Genomic DNA, 20,033 nt, shown 5'->3' on the forward strand with positions numbered 1-20,033 from the left:
AATTATCTCCAGAGTCTTATGAGAATTAGACTAAAATTGCTACAGGAGATAAATGATTCTTGTAATCTTATTTTGTTAACAAAATGTACCTTCACCACCACCCATCCCTTTATAAATAAAGTAGGAAGATTTCTTTACTTAAATCTTTTTTTATAATTGCATTCATTACTTGTTTATAATATGGCCTCTAAGAGGTTTTTGTAGCAGGAGGAGGACCTGGTTTTAGGAGCCAAATTAAAAACCCTCAATCAGATTCTGTAGGTCATCCTGAAAAACTGAGCTTACTGTGACCCTCCTTGTTTATTTCCATTATTTGCAGTTCAAAGTGTTATATTCCGATTTGATAAGCAATAGCTCCAGTATTTAAACATCCAAATGGACTATTATAATAGCATTATGTTAGAGGCCAAGAAGTAAATCACAGTTGGAATATAAAGTACTGGCTTTTTAATGATATCCTTTATGTCCCAAATTCAAATAAAACCAAAGCACATAATAGCAGAATCACACAAGCCAAGAAAGGGTCAATACTTACTGTTGAAAGAAGCAGAGACAAAGTTCTTTTGAAAGGCAGCTATCTCCTTGGAGAGTCAGTAGTACACCAGGTTAGCGACTAGCATTTCACGCCCACTGAAAAAGAGGTCTTTAACCCTGTCTGCAGCTGAATGGGGTTCATTGAAAAGGCTAGGCCAGCACTAATGGATTTGGGCTGTTGTTGAGATGCCATGTGCTCCCTTGATAATGACAATGATTTTATGTACCTTTAGGCCACTTAGTTGATTAGGTACAGAATGCTTGCTGAACTGCTTGGGACCCATGTTTCTCCAACGCTGACCAGACCCCAGAAACCTGAGTAAAAAATGGTTATCTCTCTGTGCTTGATCTCTAAATCTTAGGTAAAAGCCCAGCTTCCTTTCATAGATTCCCATCTGTGATTCTTCTGTTCATAAATTTGTTCAGGGCCTTGGAAGACACCTTTATTTTCTACCTGGGCTAAGTGTTTGAGACTTAGCTGCCCATTTTCCTGGGTAAGGAGACTTTAGGTGCCACCAAGAAAAAGCCTGGGTTTGCAAATTAGGCTTGTAGGCACTCAGTAGACGTTAGGCATTTTGACAATTACATTTGCTCCTACGCTGTACCTCTCCCTGCTACTAGTAATATTATTAGTTAACTGGAAAATCCAGTGGGAAAAGGAAAGGTAGGAAGGCTAGACTTCATTTCTGTGCTTCCTGCAGTGTTTTTGCTTGTTTTTATTAAAAAGAAAAATACATAGCATTTCTCTTGAAGTTACGTATAATACTAAAGACTTGAGCAATACTAGGTCTTGAGTTTTTCTGGGAATTACAGAGATGGGTAGGGAAATGGATATTCCAAATAACCACTCACCCATGATGTCATAATTAAGTCAGGGCCAAATTACTGTGGCAACAGAGAAAGGGGTTAAAGTGGGAAAAAATTTTGCCACGAGATTGTCTAGAATGCTGGCCATTTGACTTGGCCTCACATAAGTCTTTGCCAAGAAACTGAAGAAGGTAGGGAAACCTAATGAGTTCATGCATTTCCTTCAGGCAAGGAGAGTGTAACCCTATCTGGAGGGAGCTGACAGTAAAATAGCATGGCATTCACTCATAGGATGAAGCGGATGAGTCAGCTTCTGCCTAGGGCCAGGGGCAAGGTTAGCTTTCTGGAATTCTGGAATCCACTAATAAAGATGCTGTGCTTTGCTTTCTGAACCTATCCAGCAGCATTATCAGTACCTTCCTGTCAAAGATGTTCTTGATGGCAGGGATTAGCTGTGCAAGCCCTAAGATCATATTTCCTTTTCTGTGAAAGATGAACTTATTGGCAGGTTTACTTCTGCCCTTAAAACTCTTAAGTGTTCCATCAAGGAACAGAGTCTCCATTTGCAACCCCCTGACTTCATACTCCTACTGGGCAGTTCTAAATCCTGCCATTCTAATGCAGGACCTTCAGGCTTATGCCATGCTAACTTCCCAATGGAGCAAACCTTTGTTTCTCCTTCAGTGGTTCTCAAACTTTCCCTTGCACCAGAATCCCCTGGAGTTCTTCTGAAACTTTGATCAACTTCTGGTTCAGTAGGTCTGGTTTGGGGCACAACAATTTGCATTTCTAACTAGTTTCAGGAAATTTTAATGCTGCTGGTAAGAGGACTACAGTTTGAGATCCATTGCCCCAAGAATACTGATCTGAGCTTGTCTAAAATCTGTTTATCTAACCTTCTAACTTCCTCATGATAAAAGGAAGCAACATATTGGAAAATCATTGTTAGGGAAGTACAGATTGAGGTCTAGTTCCTGTTATTAATTTGCTGCATAGAAAGATCATTTCCCCTCTCTGGACCTCATTTCCTCTTCATTAAAATTAGATTGTTGGATTAAATGACTGCTAAAGATTTTCTATACCAGGTGCTAATGAGAGTGGACTAATCGACTAGTTGTGGGTACAACCTGAAATCAAAATTAGTATTTTGTGAAAGAATTGTATATCACAGCCAATAAATGTGTGTGTGAGAAGGTAGAATATATGGTTGTAGAATATCACTCCTAATTTTATGCTTTATATCAGAAATGAAAAAACTTTTTCTGTGAAGGACCAGGTAGGCATTGCATATTGCAAAGTCTCTATTTTACATACTCAATTCTGCCATTATCCATTTTATGTGAAATAATGGCAGGCAATATGTAAATGAACAAGGGAAGCTATGTTTCCATAAAACTTTATTTACAGAAACAAATAACTGGCTAAATTTGTTCAGTGGTTGTCAGTTTGCCAAACTCCACTTTATTTTCAATTTACACAAATAATCTTACCTAAGTCCTTACCTAAATTATGACAGAAAAAAGTGATTTAGGCCATCTGGAATAAATGTATCAATGTGTTGACTATTAAATAATGTGTAATGTATAGCATAACCTATAATTTTCTATTGCATATTAAGAATAAATTCATTATTTTGGCTGAGAAAAATGTGTGTTCCTGCTTTTTAAAATTCATAAGCAATTTAAATATTACAATGCTTAGTAACTGTTTATAGCTGAACTTTCATTATGAAACTGCATAAAAGCATTTATCTTTTATGTCAGTAGGGTGAGCAAATACACCATAGTCATTTAAGTGGAGATTATTCTGACCACCCCAGCTGGGATAAAGGTCAAACTATGGAAATGACCCTAAAGATACGGTGAGAAAGATGACTCACTATCAGTGGGCTCCATTCTCTTGCCGAATTTGGATTCTAGTGTGTTTGTGCCCTGTGAGCTGAGGTTTTGTAATGGCATTCTCATTGGATTAATGGAGTCACCTGTGACATTTTCATTATTAAAAATAATTTTGACAGTTATCCTGCAATTTAAAAGCCAACGTGAACATAGGTATCATTCTGGAACAGGACATAAACTAAGAGGGGGCTATTTGGCATGTTTGTATAATTGATGAGACATGAAATTGTGTTATTTTGCATTAACCCTGGAGGCTATCCACTTATACTTATTCATTCTTCTCATCAGCACAAGGGAAGAAATCTGATATTCTGATTGGGGATCATTGCCTATTATACAGTAGCCTCTTCTAAAAGTGTCTATCTCTGTATTTGATATTGTTCATGGACAAATTGAGGGTTCCTGGGGGGCAGAGCCAACATGGCGGCATGAGTAGGACAGTGGGAATCTCCTCCCAAAAACATATATATTTTTGAAAATACAACAAATACAACTAATCCTAAAATAGAGACCAGAAGACACAGGACAATAGCCAGACTACATCCACTCGTGCGAGAGCCCAGCAATTGGTGAAAGGGGTAAGATACAACCCCAAGCCTGGCGGGACCCGAGCACACCTCCGCCCAGCTCCCGGTGGGAGGGAGAGGGAGCACAGGACTGCTAAACACCCAGCCCTAGCCACCCACACCAGAGCGCAGACACAATGCATGCGTGGAGGGCTGGAAACTAGGGAAATAGGGCAGCAAGACCTCTGAGCGGGTTCCAAAGCTGATGCCCCTGTGAAAAAGAAAAGTGAGTGCTTTTTGAAAGTCTTAAAGGGACAGGGACATAACAGCTGGACGGAAACAACAAAGGTCACAGCCCAGTGGCTGGAAATTACAGGGAAAACCGGGCACACTAACCCCCTGGGCAACAGCTCTGAGACCCCTCATGGAGGTAAACAGCCAAACAGCCCCACAGGTCCATTACCCTCCCGGCAGCCTAAGGCAAGCCCCAACCTCAGAAAGGGAGTTTTCTCCATATCGGCCGGGCAAGACACAAAGACCCAGTCTACATGCAATTACCCAATACAAGCCAGTAGGGGTCGCAGTTGTCCCAGTAAAGAAAGGCCAGTAGCAAGTGAAAAGTTTGGACCTCCCAGCTGACGGTCAATAGCACCTGTCAACATGAAAAGGCAAAAAAATATGATCAAGACAAGACTAACCCAGACAGCTTCAGCATCTGCTACACCTTCCCCTGAGAAGGAACCTGGGAGATAGATTTAACCAGTCTTCCTGAAAAAGAATTCAAAACAAAAGTCATAACCATGCTGATGGACTTGCAGAGAAATATGCAAGAACTAAGGAAGGAGAATACAGAAATAAAACAAGCTCTGGAAGGACTTCAAAACAGAATGGAGGAGATGCAACAGACCATTAATGGACTAGAAAACAGAGAACAAGAATGCAGAGAAGCTGATGCAGAGAGAGATAAAAGGATCTCCAGGAATGAAAGAATTCTAAGAGAGCTGAGTGACCAATCGAAAAGGAACAATATTTGCATTATATGGGTACCAGAAGAAGAAGAGAGAGAAACAGAGATAGAAAGTGTCTTTGAAGAAATAATTGCCAAAAACTTCCCTAAATTAGGGGAAGAAATGGCCTCTCAGACCACAGAGGTACACAGAACTCCCATGATAAGGGATCCAAGGAAGGCAACACCAAGACACATAATAATTAAAATGGCAAAGATCAAAGACAAGGACAAAGTATTAAAGGCAGCCACAGAGAAGAAAAGGTTACCTACAAAGGAAAACCCATCAGGCTATCATCAGACTTCTCAACAGAAACCCTACAGGCCAGAAGAGAGTGGCATGATATACTTAATGCAATGAAACAGAAGGGCCTCCAACCAAGACTACTGTATCCAGCACGAATATCATTTAAATATGAAGGAGTTAATTAAGCAATTCCCAGACAAGGAAAAGTTGAGGGAATTTGCCTCCCAGAAACCACCTCTACAGGGCATCCTACAGGGACTGCTCTTGATGGGAGCACTCCTAAAAAGAGCACAGAACAAAACACCAAACATATGAAGAAGGGAGGAGGAGGAATAAGAAGGGAGAGAAATAAAGAATCATCAGACAATGTTTATAATAGCTCAACAAGCGAGTTAAGTTAGACAGTAAGATAGTAAAGAAGCTAACCCTGAACCTTTGGTAACTACAAACTTAAAGCCTGCAATGACAATAAGTACATACCTTTCAATAATCACCCTAAATGTAAATGGACTGAATGCACCAATCACAAGACACAGAGTAACAGAATGGATAAAAAAGCAAGATCCATCCATATGCTGCTTACAAGAGACTCACCTCAAACCCAAAGACATGCACAGACTTAAAGTCAAGGGATGGAAAAAGATATTTCATGCAAACAACAGAGAGAAGAAAGCAGGTGTTGCAATTCTGGTATCAGACAAAACAGACTTCAAAATAAAGAAAGTAACAAAAGATAAAGAAGGACATTACATAATGATAAAGGGCTCAGTCCAACAAGAGGATATAACCATTATAAATATATATGCACCAAATACAGGAGCACCAACATACCTGAAACAAATACTAACAGAACTAAAGGAGGAAATAGAATGCAATGCATTCATTCTGGGAGACTTCAACACACCACTCACTCCAAAGGACAGATCCACCAGACAGAAAATAAGTAAGGACACAGAGGCACTGAACAACACACTAGAACACATGGACCTAATAGATATCTACAGAACTCTACATCCAAAAGCAACAGGATACACATTCTTCTCAAGTGTACATGGAACATTCTCCAGAATAGACTACAAACTAGGCCACAAAAAGAGTCTCAGTAAATTCCAAAAGATTGAAATCCTACCAAACAACTTTTCAGACCACAAACTCATAAAACCAGAAATAAACTGTACAAAGAAAGCAAAAAGGGTCACAAACACATGGAGGCTTAACAACATACTCATAAATAATCAATGGATCAATGACCAAATCAAAATGGAGACCCAGCAATATATGGAAACAAACGACAACAACAACACAAAGCCCCAACTACTGTGGGACACAGCAAAAGCAGTCTTAAGAGGAAAGTATATAGCAATCCAGGCATATTTATGAAACGAAAAACAATCCCATGTCTAATGTCACAATTATCGAAATTGGAAAAAGAAGAACAAATGAGGCCTAAGGTCAGCAGAAGGAGGGACATAATAAAGATCAGAGAAGAAATAAATAAAATTGAGAAGAATAAAACAAGAGCAAAAATCAATGAAACCAAGACATGGTTTTTCGAGAAAATAAACAAAATAGATAAGCCTCTAGCCAGACTTACCAAGAGGAAAAGAGAGTCTACACAAATCAACACTATCAGAAACGAGAAAGGAAAAATCACAACGGACCCCACAGAAATACAAAGAATTATTAGTGAGTACTATGAAAACCTAAATGCTAATAAGCTGGGAAACCTAGGAGAAATGGACAACTTCCTAGAAAAATACAACCTTCCAAGACTGACCCAGAAAGAAACAGAAAATCAAAACAGACCAATTACCAGCAACGAAATTGAAGTGGTAATCAAAAAACTATCTAAGAACAAAACCCCTGGGCCAGATGGATTCACCTCAGAATTTTATCAGACATACAGGGAAGACATAATACCCATTCTCCTTAAAGAGTTCCAAAAAATAGAAGAGAAGGGGATACTCCCAAACTCATTCTATGAAGCTAACATCACCCTAATACCAAAACCAGGCAAAGACCCCACCAAAAAAGAAAACTACAGACCAATATCCCTGATGAACGTAGATGCAAAAATACTCAACAAAATATTAGCAAAACGAATTCAAAAATACATCAAAAGGATCGTACACCATGACCAAGTGGGATTCATCCCAGGGATGCAAGGATGGTACAACATTCAAAAATCCGTCAACATCATCCACCACATCAACAAAAATAAAGACAAAAACCTCATGATCATCTCCATAGATGCTGAAAATGCATTTGACAAAGTTCAACATCCATTCATGATAAAAACTCTCAGCAAAATGGGAATAGAGGGCAAGTACCTCAACATAATAAAGGCCATCTATGATAAACCCACAGCCAACATTATATTGAACAGCAAGAAGCTGAAAGCTTTTCCTCTGAGATCAGGAACTAGACAGGGGTGCCTACTCTCCCCACTGCTATTTAACATAGTACTGGAGATCCTAGCCATGGCAATTAGACAAAAGAAAGAAATACAAGGAATCCAGATTGGTAAAGAAGAAGTTAAACTGTCATTATTTGCAGATGACATGATACTATACATAAAAAACCCTAAAGACTCCACCCCAAAACTACTAGAACTGATATCGGAATACAGCAAAGTTGCAGGATACAAAATCAACACACAGAAATCTGTGGCTTTCCTATATACTAACAATGAACCAACAGAAAAGAGAAATCAGGAAAACAACTCCATTCACAATTGCATCAAAAAGAATAAAATACCTAGGAATAAACCTAACCAAAGAAGTGAAAGACTTATACTCTGAAAACTACAAGTCACTCTTAAGAGAAATTAAAGGGACACTAACAGATGGAAACTTATCCCATGCTCGTGGCTAGAAAGAATTAATATCGTCAAAATGGCCATCCTGCCTAAAGCAATATACAGATTTGATGCAATCCCTATCGAATTACCAGCAACATTCTTCAATGAACTGGAACAAATAATTCAAAAATTCATATGGAAACACCAAAGACCCTGAATAGCCAAAGCAATCCTGAGAAAGAAGAATAAAGTAGGGGGGATCTCACTCCTCAACTTCAGGCTCAACTACAAAGCCATAGTAATCAAGACAATTTGGTACTGGCACAAGAACAGAGCCACAGACCAGTGGAACAAATTAGAGACCCCAGAAATTAACCCAAACATATATGGTCAATTAATATTTGATAAAGGAGCCATGGACATACAATGGCAAAATGACAGTCTCTTCAACAGATGGTGCTGGCAAAACTGGACAGCTACATGTAGGAGAATGAAACTGGACCATTGTCTAACCCCATATACAAAGGTAAACTCAAAATGGATCAAAGACCTGAATGTTAGTCATGAAACCATTAAACTCTTGGAAAAAAACATACGCAAAAACCTCTTAGACATAAACATGAGTGACCTCTTCTTGAACATATCTCCCCGGGCAAGGAAAACAACAGCAAAAATGAGCAAGTGGGACTACATTAAGCTGAAAAGCTTCTGTACAGCGAAAGACACCATCAATAGAACAAAAAGGAACCCTACAGTATGGGAGAATATATTTGAAAATGACACATCTGATAAAGGCTTGACATCCAGAATATATAAAGAGCTCACACGCCTCAACAAACAAAAAACAAATAACCCAATTAAAAACAGGGCAGAGGAACTGAACAGACAGTTCTCTAAAAAAGAAATACAGATGGCCAACAAACACATGAAAAGATACTCCACATTGCTAACTATCAGAGACATGCAAATTAAAAGTACAATGAGGTATCACCTCACACCAGTAAGGATGGCTGCCATCCAAAAGACAAACAACAACAAATGTCGGTGAGGCTGTGGAGAAAGGGGAGCCCTCCTACACTGCTGGTGGGAATGTAAATTAGTTCAACCATTGAGGAAAGCAGTATGGAGGTACATCAAAATGCTCAAAACAGACTTACCATTTGACCCAGGAATTCCACTCCTAGGAATTTACCCTAAGAATGCAGCAATCAAGTTTGAGAAAGACAGATGCACCCCTATGTTTATCGCAGCACTATTTACAATAGCCAAGAATTGGAAGCAACCTAAATGTCCATCGGTAGATGAATGGATAAAGAAGATGTGGTACATATACACAATGGAATACTACTCAGCCATAAGAAGAGGGCAAATCCTACCATTTGCAGCAACATGGATGGAGCTGGAGGGTATTATGCTCAGTGAAATAAGCCAAGCGGAGAAAGAGAAATACCAAATGATTTCACTCATCTGAGGAGTATAAGAACAAAGGAAAAACTGAAGGAACAAAACAGCAGCAGAATCACAGAACTCAAGAATGGACTAACAGGTACCAAAGGGAAAGGGACTGGGGAGGATGGATGGGTAGGGAGGGATAAGGGTGGGGGAAGAAGAAGGGGGGTATTAAGATTAGCATGCATGGGAGTGTGGGAGAAAGCGGAGGGCTGTACAACACAGAGAAGACAAGTACTGATGCTACAACACTTTGCTATGCTGATGGACAGTGACTGTAAAGGGGTTTATAGGGGGGACCTGGTATAGGGGAGAGCCTAGTAAAGATAATATTCATCATGTAAGTGTAGATTAATGATAACAAAAAAACAAACAAACAAACAAAAAAAGCAGTTCCTTTGTGGTGACCTCCAATGAGCTCTACACAATGTTATTAAGGGCATAGAAAAGTTTAGGCAATCCTTCTTAATTACAACCCTTAAATAGAATTCGTGCGTCATATCGAATTTACCGAGCATCATAATTCCTCCAGGTGGTAAAGATACCTCGACACAAGTGCTAGGCATAGAAGCCACAGGGCATAAATCTGCAAAGAAGTAAAAAGCTAACCTTTTCAAACAATATGGCTTCTCTCTCACTTACCAACTTTACATTTCCTTGTATGGCCCCGGAAGATGACTGGTTAGCCAGAGACGGGTAAGATTCCTCAAGGGAGGAACAACTTAAGACAGGCACAGTCGCAGGGGGGCCATCAGGTGAGAAAACGGGGAACAACAGTGGTGAAGCTTAGAACCTCACCCCCCCACCCTGTGTTGAGAGAAAGCTTCTGCATCCGTGGATGTTTTATTGCCCTTGTCTAGCTCAGATTAGCACATAGTCTACAGGCACACACATGATCATCTACAATTGCTCTCTTACAACACTAAACTATGTTTTCTACCTTTATCTTGCATCTACCTACCACTTCACCATTTTATTAAAAATAGAAATCATAATAATAATAAAGGGAGAAATGTGGGATCCACATATAAATCAAGTATAAAAGTCAAACGAATATTCATATTTGACCTGATTTTTTGTGGGTCATAATGCGTGATCAAATCTGAAAGTTTCTGTGATGAATGCCCTTGTACTGTTCACCATGTAAGAACTTATTCACTATGTAAGAATTCGTTCACCATGTATAAACTTGTTTGTTATGCTTCAAAAGATTGGAGACTGACGAGAATTAGGCTTGAGATGGATTAATGATTGTGCATTGAGCATTGACCCCCCTATACAGAATTTTATTGTTGTTAACAACCATTTGATGAATAAATATGAGAGATGCCCTCTCAAAAAAAAAAAAAAGTGTAGGCAAAGGGTTTGTTTGTGTTTATACAGAGGATGAAAGCCTAATTTGGCTACCCAGAAAATGAACTAAGATACCATATGAAAAAGAACTTCCAATATCAGCACTCTCTGGAAGACTCATGCCAGAAGATGATCATCAAAAAACCCCAACAAAGATCCACATGCTGCTACAGGTATAAATGCACTCATCCCACTGGTTCCTGGACTTGCCATGGGAATGAAGGAGATATCTAAGCTGGCCTGTGCATACAGTAAAACAATAAATTTGACTGGATCTACACTGTTGGAACTCAACCAAGAATTAGGAGAAGTGCAAACTGTAGAGCTCCAAAATCTTACAACTACAGACTATTTACTGTTAAAAGAACATATGGGATGTGAACAGTCCCCAGGAATGGGTTGTTTTAATTTGTCTGATTTCTCTCAGACTGTTCAAGTTCAGTTGGACAATATCCACCATATCATAGATAAGTTTTCACAAATGCCTAAGGTGCCTAACTGGTTTTCTTGGTTTCCCTGGAGATGGCTGGTAATTATAGGTATGTTTTGGTTATGTAACTGTACTCCTATTATGTTAATGTGTGTGTGCAATTTAATTAGTAGTTTAAAACCTATAAATGCTGAAGTTACTCTACAAGAAGATATGTCAAAGAAATAATCAATCTTCCCATGTTTTCTTCTGCCTGCTTCTTCTATAGCTTTTCTTCTTCCTTCCTAATTACAACCCCTAAATAGAATTCGTGCCTCATATCGAATTTACCATGTATCACAATTCTTCCCAGTGGTAAAGATACCTCAAGACACATGCTGGGCATAGAAGCCACAGGGCATAAATATGCAAAGAAGTAAAAAACTAACCTTTTCAAACAATAAGGCTTCTCTCTCACTTACCACCTTTACATTTCCCTGTATGGCCCCGGAAGATGACTGGTTAGCCAGAGACGGGTAAGATTCTTCAAGGGAGGAATGACCTAAGACAGGCACAGTCGCAGGGGGGCCATCAGGTGAGAAATTGGGGATCAACAGAGGTGAGGCTTAGAACCTCCCCCCACCTGTTCTGAGAGAAATCTGCTGCATCCGTGGATGTTTTATTGCCCTTGTCTAGCTTGGATTAACACTTAGTCTACAGGCACACACCTGATCATCTACATTTGCTCTCTTACAACACTAAACTATGTTTTCTACCTTTATCTTGCATCTACCTACCACTTCAGCATTTTATTAAAAATAATAATAATAAAGAGAGAAATGTGGTTCCACATATAAATCAAGTATAAAAATCAAACAAATATTCATATTTGAACTGTTTATAGTTCATAATGCATGATCAAAACCGAAAGTTTCTGTGAGGACTGCCCTTGTACTATTCACCATGTAACTTATTCACTATGTAAGAATTTGTTCACCATGTAAGAACTTGTTTGTTATGCTTCAGAAGATTGGAGACTGATGAAAATTAGACTTGGGGTGGATTAATGATTATACATTGAGCATTGAGTCCCCTATACAGAATTTTATTGTTGTTAACAACCATTTTATCAATAAATAGGAGAGATGCCCTCACAAAAAAAAAAAAAAAAAAAAAGAAGTACACACTTCCAATTGTAAAATAAATAAGTAACCGGGATGTAATGTATAGCATAAGGAATATAGTCAAAATATTGTAACAACTTGGTATGGTGATATCTGGTACCTAGAATTATCATGTATATAAATCTTCAATCACTGTGTTGTACACCTGAAGCTAATGTAATACTGTGTGTCAGCTACCCTTCAATAAAAAATAATTATCTAAGAAAAATTGAGGGCTCCTGAGGCCTAGTCCCTCTGTATATACTTGGGGAGAGTAATATTGTGACCTCAGTAGCTGAGATGACAAACTGGCTTTGTATTGTAGCTATCACTACTTTTCATAGCTTCTGTTGGTTAAAATAAATCCCTAAGGAGTCATTTTGGGTAATGACAACACAAGCAAAATAATGGTGTATGCGCTTTAGGCCAAAGTTTTATTATTGGAAGGTTCGTAGGATAGGAACAAATCTTTGTCCAGATAGCTAAATTCTCTGAGGCATATCACCTGTTTAGCTCATCTGTGTGTGTGTGTAATATTTCATCCCTTGATATTTTGGAACATTATGATTTCTTGTCATTTCTTATAGCAAAAACACCAGTGCACATGATTTGAAGAAAAGCATTTTTCAACCTGTTGTTATGTGTATAGCCAGCATGTCTCCTTGCCATTCCCCATAAAGAATGTAAAGCATGTGAAGATTTCCACTGCAGTTGACAGCAAACTTATCTGAGCCCTGTCCTATTCCACACTACTGTCGATGAAGCAGGTAGAGACCCTGAGGGCAGGTCCATCAAGTTTACAGATGTCATCAACTGTGAAGGAGGACAAACGATGGTGGATGACAGACACAGCATTTAGAAAACATGTTGACAGTCAAGAAAGATGAAATGGATCAAAGGTGAAATACAGTAGGGTTAAATATCAAGTATTATACTTGCTGCTCCAAGACAACTAACTTCCTAAGATGGGACAGGGCTTAATGAGGTTTTAGTCTTCATTAAGCTCAATATAAGCCAACACATGACATAACCAAAGTAAGTAAGGAAGTGTCAAAATCAGTACTTGAAGCAAGCTGACCATGAATCCCAATGCATTCTGTGTTAGTCAGACATTGGTGAAGAATTCTATTTAGTTCTCTAACTCAGCTACCTCCTTTGAGAAATGGAGATGTAAATTTCTACTCAACGGAATTGTCAGGATTAAATGTGTTAAGGCTTATGTATAAAAGGGTTAGCACAATGAATGGCACAAAGTAAGTATTGTAACTGTAGTAGGTTACTGTATGCCAGGTTACTATTGTAATAGGTAACTATTGAAGAAAAAGGCAATGATAACAGTGAAAGGATTCAAAACTATGGGGACTGGTTGAAAAAGAAGAGATATTAAATCTAGAGATGAGATGATTCAGTAGACACACATAGCTATCTTCTGAAAACAAAAGAGTTGAAAATGTGACAGAGGGATTGGGAGTTCTATGATTGCCAAGGGTGTGAACAAGGATCAGTGGATAGAAACAAGAAGTCCGGTGTTTAACATTCAGACATGTATATAATTTGAATGCCTTTCATAGTGGGGAGTTCCTCGAGACTCAAGAGCATCAAGTATGAGCTTGATGACTTTTGAATATGGTTTCTTTAGAGAATATTAAAGTGTAGGTCAGTAGGTTTGGTGATATGTCCCCTTAGGTACCTCTGGCCCTGAGAGTCTTTGATTTTGTAAATATTCAACAATGCAGTTATAATTATAAATGGTTTCCACAAGTCTTGTCTTACATGTTCAGCTTCTTCATTGTCTGAGGTGAGAAGTTCCTGTGAGCAACAGATATATAAATGAGACATGCTTCAGAATGTTCATCTTAATATTTGAGTGCTATTGACCTTGGAGTCTTTATCAAAGTGTTCAGGGCCATTACTCCAGAAATTGAACTCTACCTGTAATTTGTGAAACTGCCTCAAAGTGGCAGGTGGCACCTGATTATAACCCCTTATAATAAACAACCTAAAGGCTTATAGAAGAAAAGTTATATAAGAAGGCTTAATAGAAGAAAAAGTGTTTTGAAACCAAAAGACCTGGTAGTGCTGTTAAAAGAATTCCTAACTCCATGATACTAGGTAAATCGTTTGGCCTCTCAGGTCTTGGTTAATTCTTCTATAAAAAGGATATAGTCATACATCCTCTGAGAGTTGAGACACATAAAATGAGATGAATACATTTGAAGGTGTTAGGTGGAATCATGAACTGGGAAAAGTACACTAGTGTGATTTTCTACTGAGTTTTTTTTATCATACATGCATTTTTAGTTGCTTAATTATATAATTTTCTTAGAAATGTGATTTTTAGGAAACATTTAGAAAAAAGGAGTTTCAGAGAACACATTGACTTCTTGTTTAAACTTAGAAATGTCTCCTTGTTGACATGGTCTACTCTGCAGGCAAGGTCATAGAAAGACACGGTGTATGCATATTAGGGACACACGTGCATCTGTTTTGAACAAAATGGGAGGCAGCCAGAGGAGTAGTTTGACTCTCTTTCCTCTGTGGTCTGTAAAGTGTTTATCTGATTTGCTTTTCACAGTGCAGCTACCTTTTCCCCCTAGTTATGAAACCTCCTTCGCCTCATTTCTAAAACAGGATGGGAAGATACTCTGCCGACGGACAGCTTGCGATTGCCAGAATCCAAGTGTTGACCTTTTCTGTTGCCCAGAGTGTGACACCAGGGTTACAAGTCAATGTTTAGATCAAAATGGACAGAAGCTCTATCGAAGTGGAGACAACTGGACTCACAGCTGCCAGCAGTGCCGGTGTCTGGTATGTGAGCTTTCTTTAGATGGTGTTACCCCTTTACGCTGGAGGGTTGCAAACTCATTTGTCTGTGGGCTTTAGTTCCCCACTGTTTGTGATCCTGTGCAGGGAGTATTGGATTCAGTGGCTAAAAGGTATATGGTCTGCCTGAAGACATTCAGATACTACTTTGAAAAACACTGTGTGAGACACAAAGAACATATTTATGGGACTGATTTGGCCCATATTATGTTTACAATTGCTACTTTTAGCAAATCCAGATCAAGACAAGTCCAAGCTTTCAAAGCCTTGACCAGGATTTGTAGTTCTCATAGAGCCGGATCTTACGTCTTGCGGGGACACAACCATTAAGGTTTCAATATGAGAGATAATGGAACTTCTAATAGTAGAAATGTCAAGAATTGACTCCGAGACCTAGAATTCAATCCTGGTTCTCCCATGTGCTATTGCTTGTGTAGCCCTGCTATTACACTGATCATTCTCTCAGTCAGTGTACACAGGTGGGGGAGTACCTGTTTTGTAGGGCGCCCTTATAAATCTTTTGTAGGGTCATCTTGTAAAGATTAGAGAACACATGAGGAGGACAAATGTAGTAGCTGGTACATGGGAGGTACTTGGTGCACAATAGTTACTGTTGATATTATTTCCTAGATTGAACAGTCTGTTTCAGATACTCAACCTGCATGTAGAAGAAATGAAGGATATTTTGGATCTTAATAATGGTATAATCTAATTTGGTATAACTAATGGTATAATCAGATTTGAGAAAGTCCAGAGAAAAAGCTTAGTCCCTGGACCTGGTTTTTTCTGTTTCAAAGCGTACCACAAACAAAAATTTCTAAGGGTGCAAAGCCAATTAAGACACATTATCATAGTGAATATGATGTTTCATCTGTGAGGAAGTCATAACTATTAGAACTGAGTCAACTAAATTATAACTCAGTTAACTTGCAATAAAAACTATTAGCTGCATTCCATAGTTTAACATTTGCTAAAATTAATGATTCAGTCTGTGGATACTGTCTGAAAACAAGCATTCAGAGAAATTGTGCTGTAAATTTCTATCGGGTTTTCTAAAATCCCCTGGTGAATATGCAAATAATCTTAATAGAATCTATCCTTCTTAATCACACCTAATACTGAGGATTATGATGTACACATTCAAATCACAGCCGGTTTTTTTCAGACTTCCATCCAAGGGCAAACAAGCCCTACAGAACTATAGAATTAGCTTCCATATCAGTCTGAAAAATTTCTTCTTCAAGATGCCAATCATCAGGCACTCAGAAGAATTAGTTTTAATGTTAGACATGAAATTTTCATAAAATTACAAAAGTGTATCCTCTCCCGTACCCAGCCCCTATGGTTAATATTCCTGAGAAAATTGAAGCTGTTGAACCACACAGCTCAATAATTATTTGAGAATAATGTGGGTCATATTTAATAAATATCAAGTGTTTATATGTGCCAGGCTCTGGATGATATATCAGTGGGTATGATAGACACGGCCTATTATCAGGAAGCTAACCAAAGGCTGTATAGTCTTGTGAAGCTGATGGAATAGTTAGACATAAGTTCACATAAATTATAATGCGTATCAGAATAACAGAAGAAGAGGCTGCCCAGGGAAGTAGTCCTACTATAGGCAGCTCGGTGGGGCCACAGTTGCCAAATCCTGAGATACATGGATTCTCCATGTGAACTATAACAACTACACATTAGTGATGTGTCACAAGCTACATATCACATCCAAAACGTTTCTGAAATGGTTTTCCTCATATTGCCTGACTTCAATTTTATATCGAATACTGACAGCTCAGTTTATGAATTGTTGAAATATTATGGTGGCTTCAAGTTCTCCCTTTGACTTAAGAGACATGAATTTCTCTTTATACACTAGACAGTACCTTCCTTACTCCTTACCATCTATTCATTTTATTTGTTTGTTTGACTGGCATTTATTGACTAAAGCTGTGTGAAACATCCAGAAGATAAAGAAACAAGCTCAAAGCCTAATGCTCAAAACTTAATCAGGAATTGTACTGAAGATTATGATAAGGATCCCAAATATCAGGATAGAAGTTATTATGGGCTGCCATGGGCACACAGGACGTTACTCTTTCTGGGGCTGCAGTACAGAGGGTCAGCAGAGCACCCTGAATGAGGTGATGTCTGTAGTTGCTCTTGAGGAGGAAGCACATTCTACCTGTAATTGTGCTAAAGTAGGAATGTTCGGTGAGGGTGGTGAATAGAATTACTGTGTCCTTTTTGCCCTTCTGGGGCTTTGGGGACAGAATTGTGCATAAGAACAATGAGGAGGATTTTTGGCTTTTTCTCCACAGGAAGGAGAGGTAGATTGCTGGCCACTCGTGTGCCCCAATTTGCACTGTGAGTTCAAAGCCATCTTGGAAGGGGAGTGTTGCCCCCGCTGTGTCAGTGACCCCTGCCTGGCCGATAACATTGCCCATGACATCAGAAAAACCTGCCTGGACACCTATGGCATTTCGAGACTTAGTGGCTCAGTGTGGACAATGGCTGGATCTCCCTGCACAACCTGCAAATGCAAGGTAATTGGATGTCCTGAGGATAATCGGGCCTTGAGCAACTGCCAGAGAACACTTGCAGAAGGTCCCTTCCTGACGCTTCTGGATGAGCATGTTCCAAGGGGCCTGCTGGAGGCACAGGCAGGGGTTACTTCTTGCAGGAGGTTAATATGTCTGTCGGGATCATAGCTGCATGGTGAATAAAGGCAAATTACAAATGAACATGGAATAAAAAAGTCCTTTCCCTTTCTCTTGGCTTTAAACTACAGAATTCTAACAATTAACACTAGGCCCAATTATGTCTGATTTAAGCTATTTTGACCTGAATATTGAAAAGAAAATAAAAAAGATCTCTTTTCATGCTGGAAAATTTTATGAGCTCTTTCATGTCAATGTTAGAAAAAAAAGTGCTCTGTGAAGTTGTTTGCTTTGTTTAATTTTCATGGTGCCTAACACAGGGACCTGAAGCTCTTGCTGCAGGATTTAATTAATTGTGATTATTCTCCTGGCTTTTAAGAGGAGTTCCCAGGAGGCATCTTCATATGCCTTTAAAATTAAAAACTGATCCTTTCTTCCCTTCAAAGCTAAGGAAGAGCTATGACTATAGCTGACATGAAGCAAATGTTAGGTGGTGTCAAAGCTCTGCCAAAACATCTGTTTAAGATTCCCATAATTCAGTACATTAAAAAAATTATCTATTTGGTTTTACTATATCTTGGCTTCAGACAGCAGTGGAAGGTTCCTTTTTATGGTTCTTATAAGTGTGGATTCTTTCTTTTCTGGAAAGTTTTAGTCATATTTGAGATTCATTTAGGGGGATTATAAAGGCATATTTATGTTAATACATATAATTGAATTTTAATGAATTTCTGGTACTTTATACATCTAAGTATGTACTGTTCCCTTCATAGTCACCATGAGAGGTTCCATGTATATCCCTAATATGCACACCTTTCTGGAATCTATTTTGGAGTTGCCTTTGGATTCTTGTGGTCCTTTTAATTAACTTTATTAATGGCAAATTATCTTTCAGGGATTTATTTTTGAAAAGAATCTCATTTGGAAGAATTCGAGTGAATAAATCGTGTAAAAAATTTGGAAGTATAGGGGAGGCCTCCCAAACATGGTTTGAACTCTGACAAGGGCATGAAGTTGCACTGCCTGCAGAACTGAGCAAGAGGTTCCTCTGCAGGGTCTCATGATTCCTTCCTTCCTTTCTGCTCCTCTAGCATTTTCCTGGTAATTTCTGCCTAGCATTCATGGAGTTTGCCTCAGAATATAGAAGGTATTTTGAATACAAGAGTGCATACCTGCCAGTTAATTTATATTCTCTGTCTCAGTGAGCTAATGCTTATGTCTTGGTGCACAGAATGGAAGTGTCTGCTGTTCTGTGGATTTGGAGTGTCTTCATAATAATTGAAGTATTGAAAATGGATCCATCATCATGGAGAAAAGTGGACAAAATGACCATCCAACATGATAAAGAGCAGGCGTTGGTATATTTCACCACAGACAGTTCCCAAAGTCTCCGTCTAAGGAAGGTGTTTGGGGGGTGCCTTTTGGACCCACCACTTTGCTCATTCTTGCTGACCTAGTCTAGGTGACCTACAGTGCAGTGCATTTAAGTCTATGATTGTTAACAGAAGTTTCCCGTGTTGTAAACCACATGTTTCCCTTATCAGATCACCTGCAAATACATTTAAATGATCTCATGGTAAAAATTGATGTATTTTTTGGTTTATTTTGTGTACAAATATAATAGACACTTGGCTCCTTTTATTTTATTTTTTCTGATTTTTGGATCAAATTCTACAAATAAAGTTGCCTGTTGTGACTTTGTCCCATCCACTGTATACTTCATATTGAGATCCCTGTGAAATGTTTTGATAAATGTATGTATGTAGTGTCTAATTGTATCATACTTGTATTTCAAACTGATGCCCACCTACTCAGCTTAACCAAGGGGAAAACAATTATGACATGTTAAAGAGTGGAAAGACCATAAACACAACTAAGTAATTATTTTAAAAGAACTTTCTCTTCCCTTTTGCAAAGTGAAAATCTTGAGCCACAATTTAGCAGTGGCAATGCTTGGCGTCTTTCCTGGCTTTAAAAGACAAAATGTATTTGCGTCCATTTTATATAGTAATTAATAACTTATAAGGGACTTCCATGCCTATTAATACAAGTTATCATCTAGCACAAGTGAATGGTATTATTCCTGCATTACAGATAGTAAATGTATGTGTCTCAGTCAACCAATTTATTCAGATCTCATTAATTTATAACATTTTGGAACTGGTAACCAGGACTAATGCCTATTCAGTGTTTTTCTCCACTAAACCACACAACCTCTCAGAAGACAGAGGTTACACTTTTAAGAAAAACCATTTGTATGCTCAGTAGTTATTTTAGAGCAGTGAATGTTTTCATTTGAGCTGCTACCATATTTTTAAGAGTTGGCAGTTACAGAGTTATTCAAAATGAATAAAATGCGCAAATGACATTTTATCTGA

General features: G+C 38.6%; 1 protein-coding gene across 2 annotated transcripts in view; it reads left to right on the forward strand.

The window, feature by feature from the left end:
• The window catches only part of NELL1 (neural EGFL like 1), an 865,070-nt gene extending 845,719 nt beyond the window's left edge, over positions 1-19,351 (forward strand). For both annotated transcript variants that reach the window (XM_037027141.2, XM_073216324.1), the window contains 3 exons: positions 14,804-14,980; positions 17,317-17,541; positions 18,887-19,351. In XM_037027141.2, the coding sequence (XP_036883036.2) occupies positions 14,804-14,980; positions 17,317-17,541; positions 18,887-18,937 (453 nt within the window). In that variant the 3' untranslated portion in view covers positions 18,938-19,351. The remainder of the gene's footprint in view (positions 1-14,803; positions 14,981-17,316; positions 17,542-18,886) is intronic.
• The last annotated feature ends 682 nt before the right edge of the window (positions 19,352-20,033 follow it).

This window comes from Manis javanica, chromosome 11, assembly GCF_040802235.1.
Source record: "Manis javanica isolate MJ-LG chromosome 11, MJ_LKY, whole genome shotgun sequence".
Taxonomy (NCBI): Eukaryota; Metazoa; Chordata; class Mammalia; order Pholidota; family Manidae; genus Manis; species Manis javanica.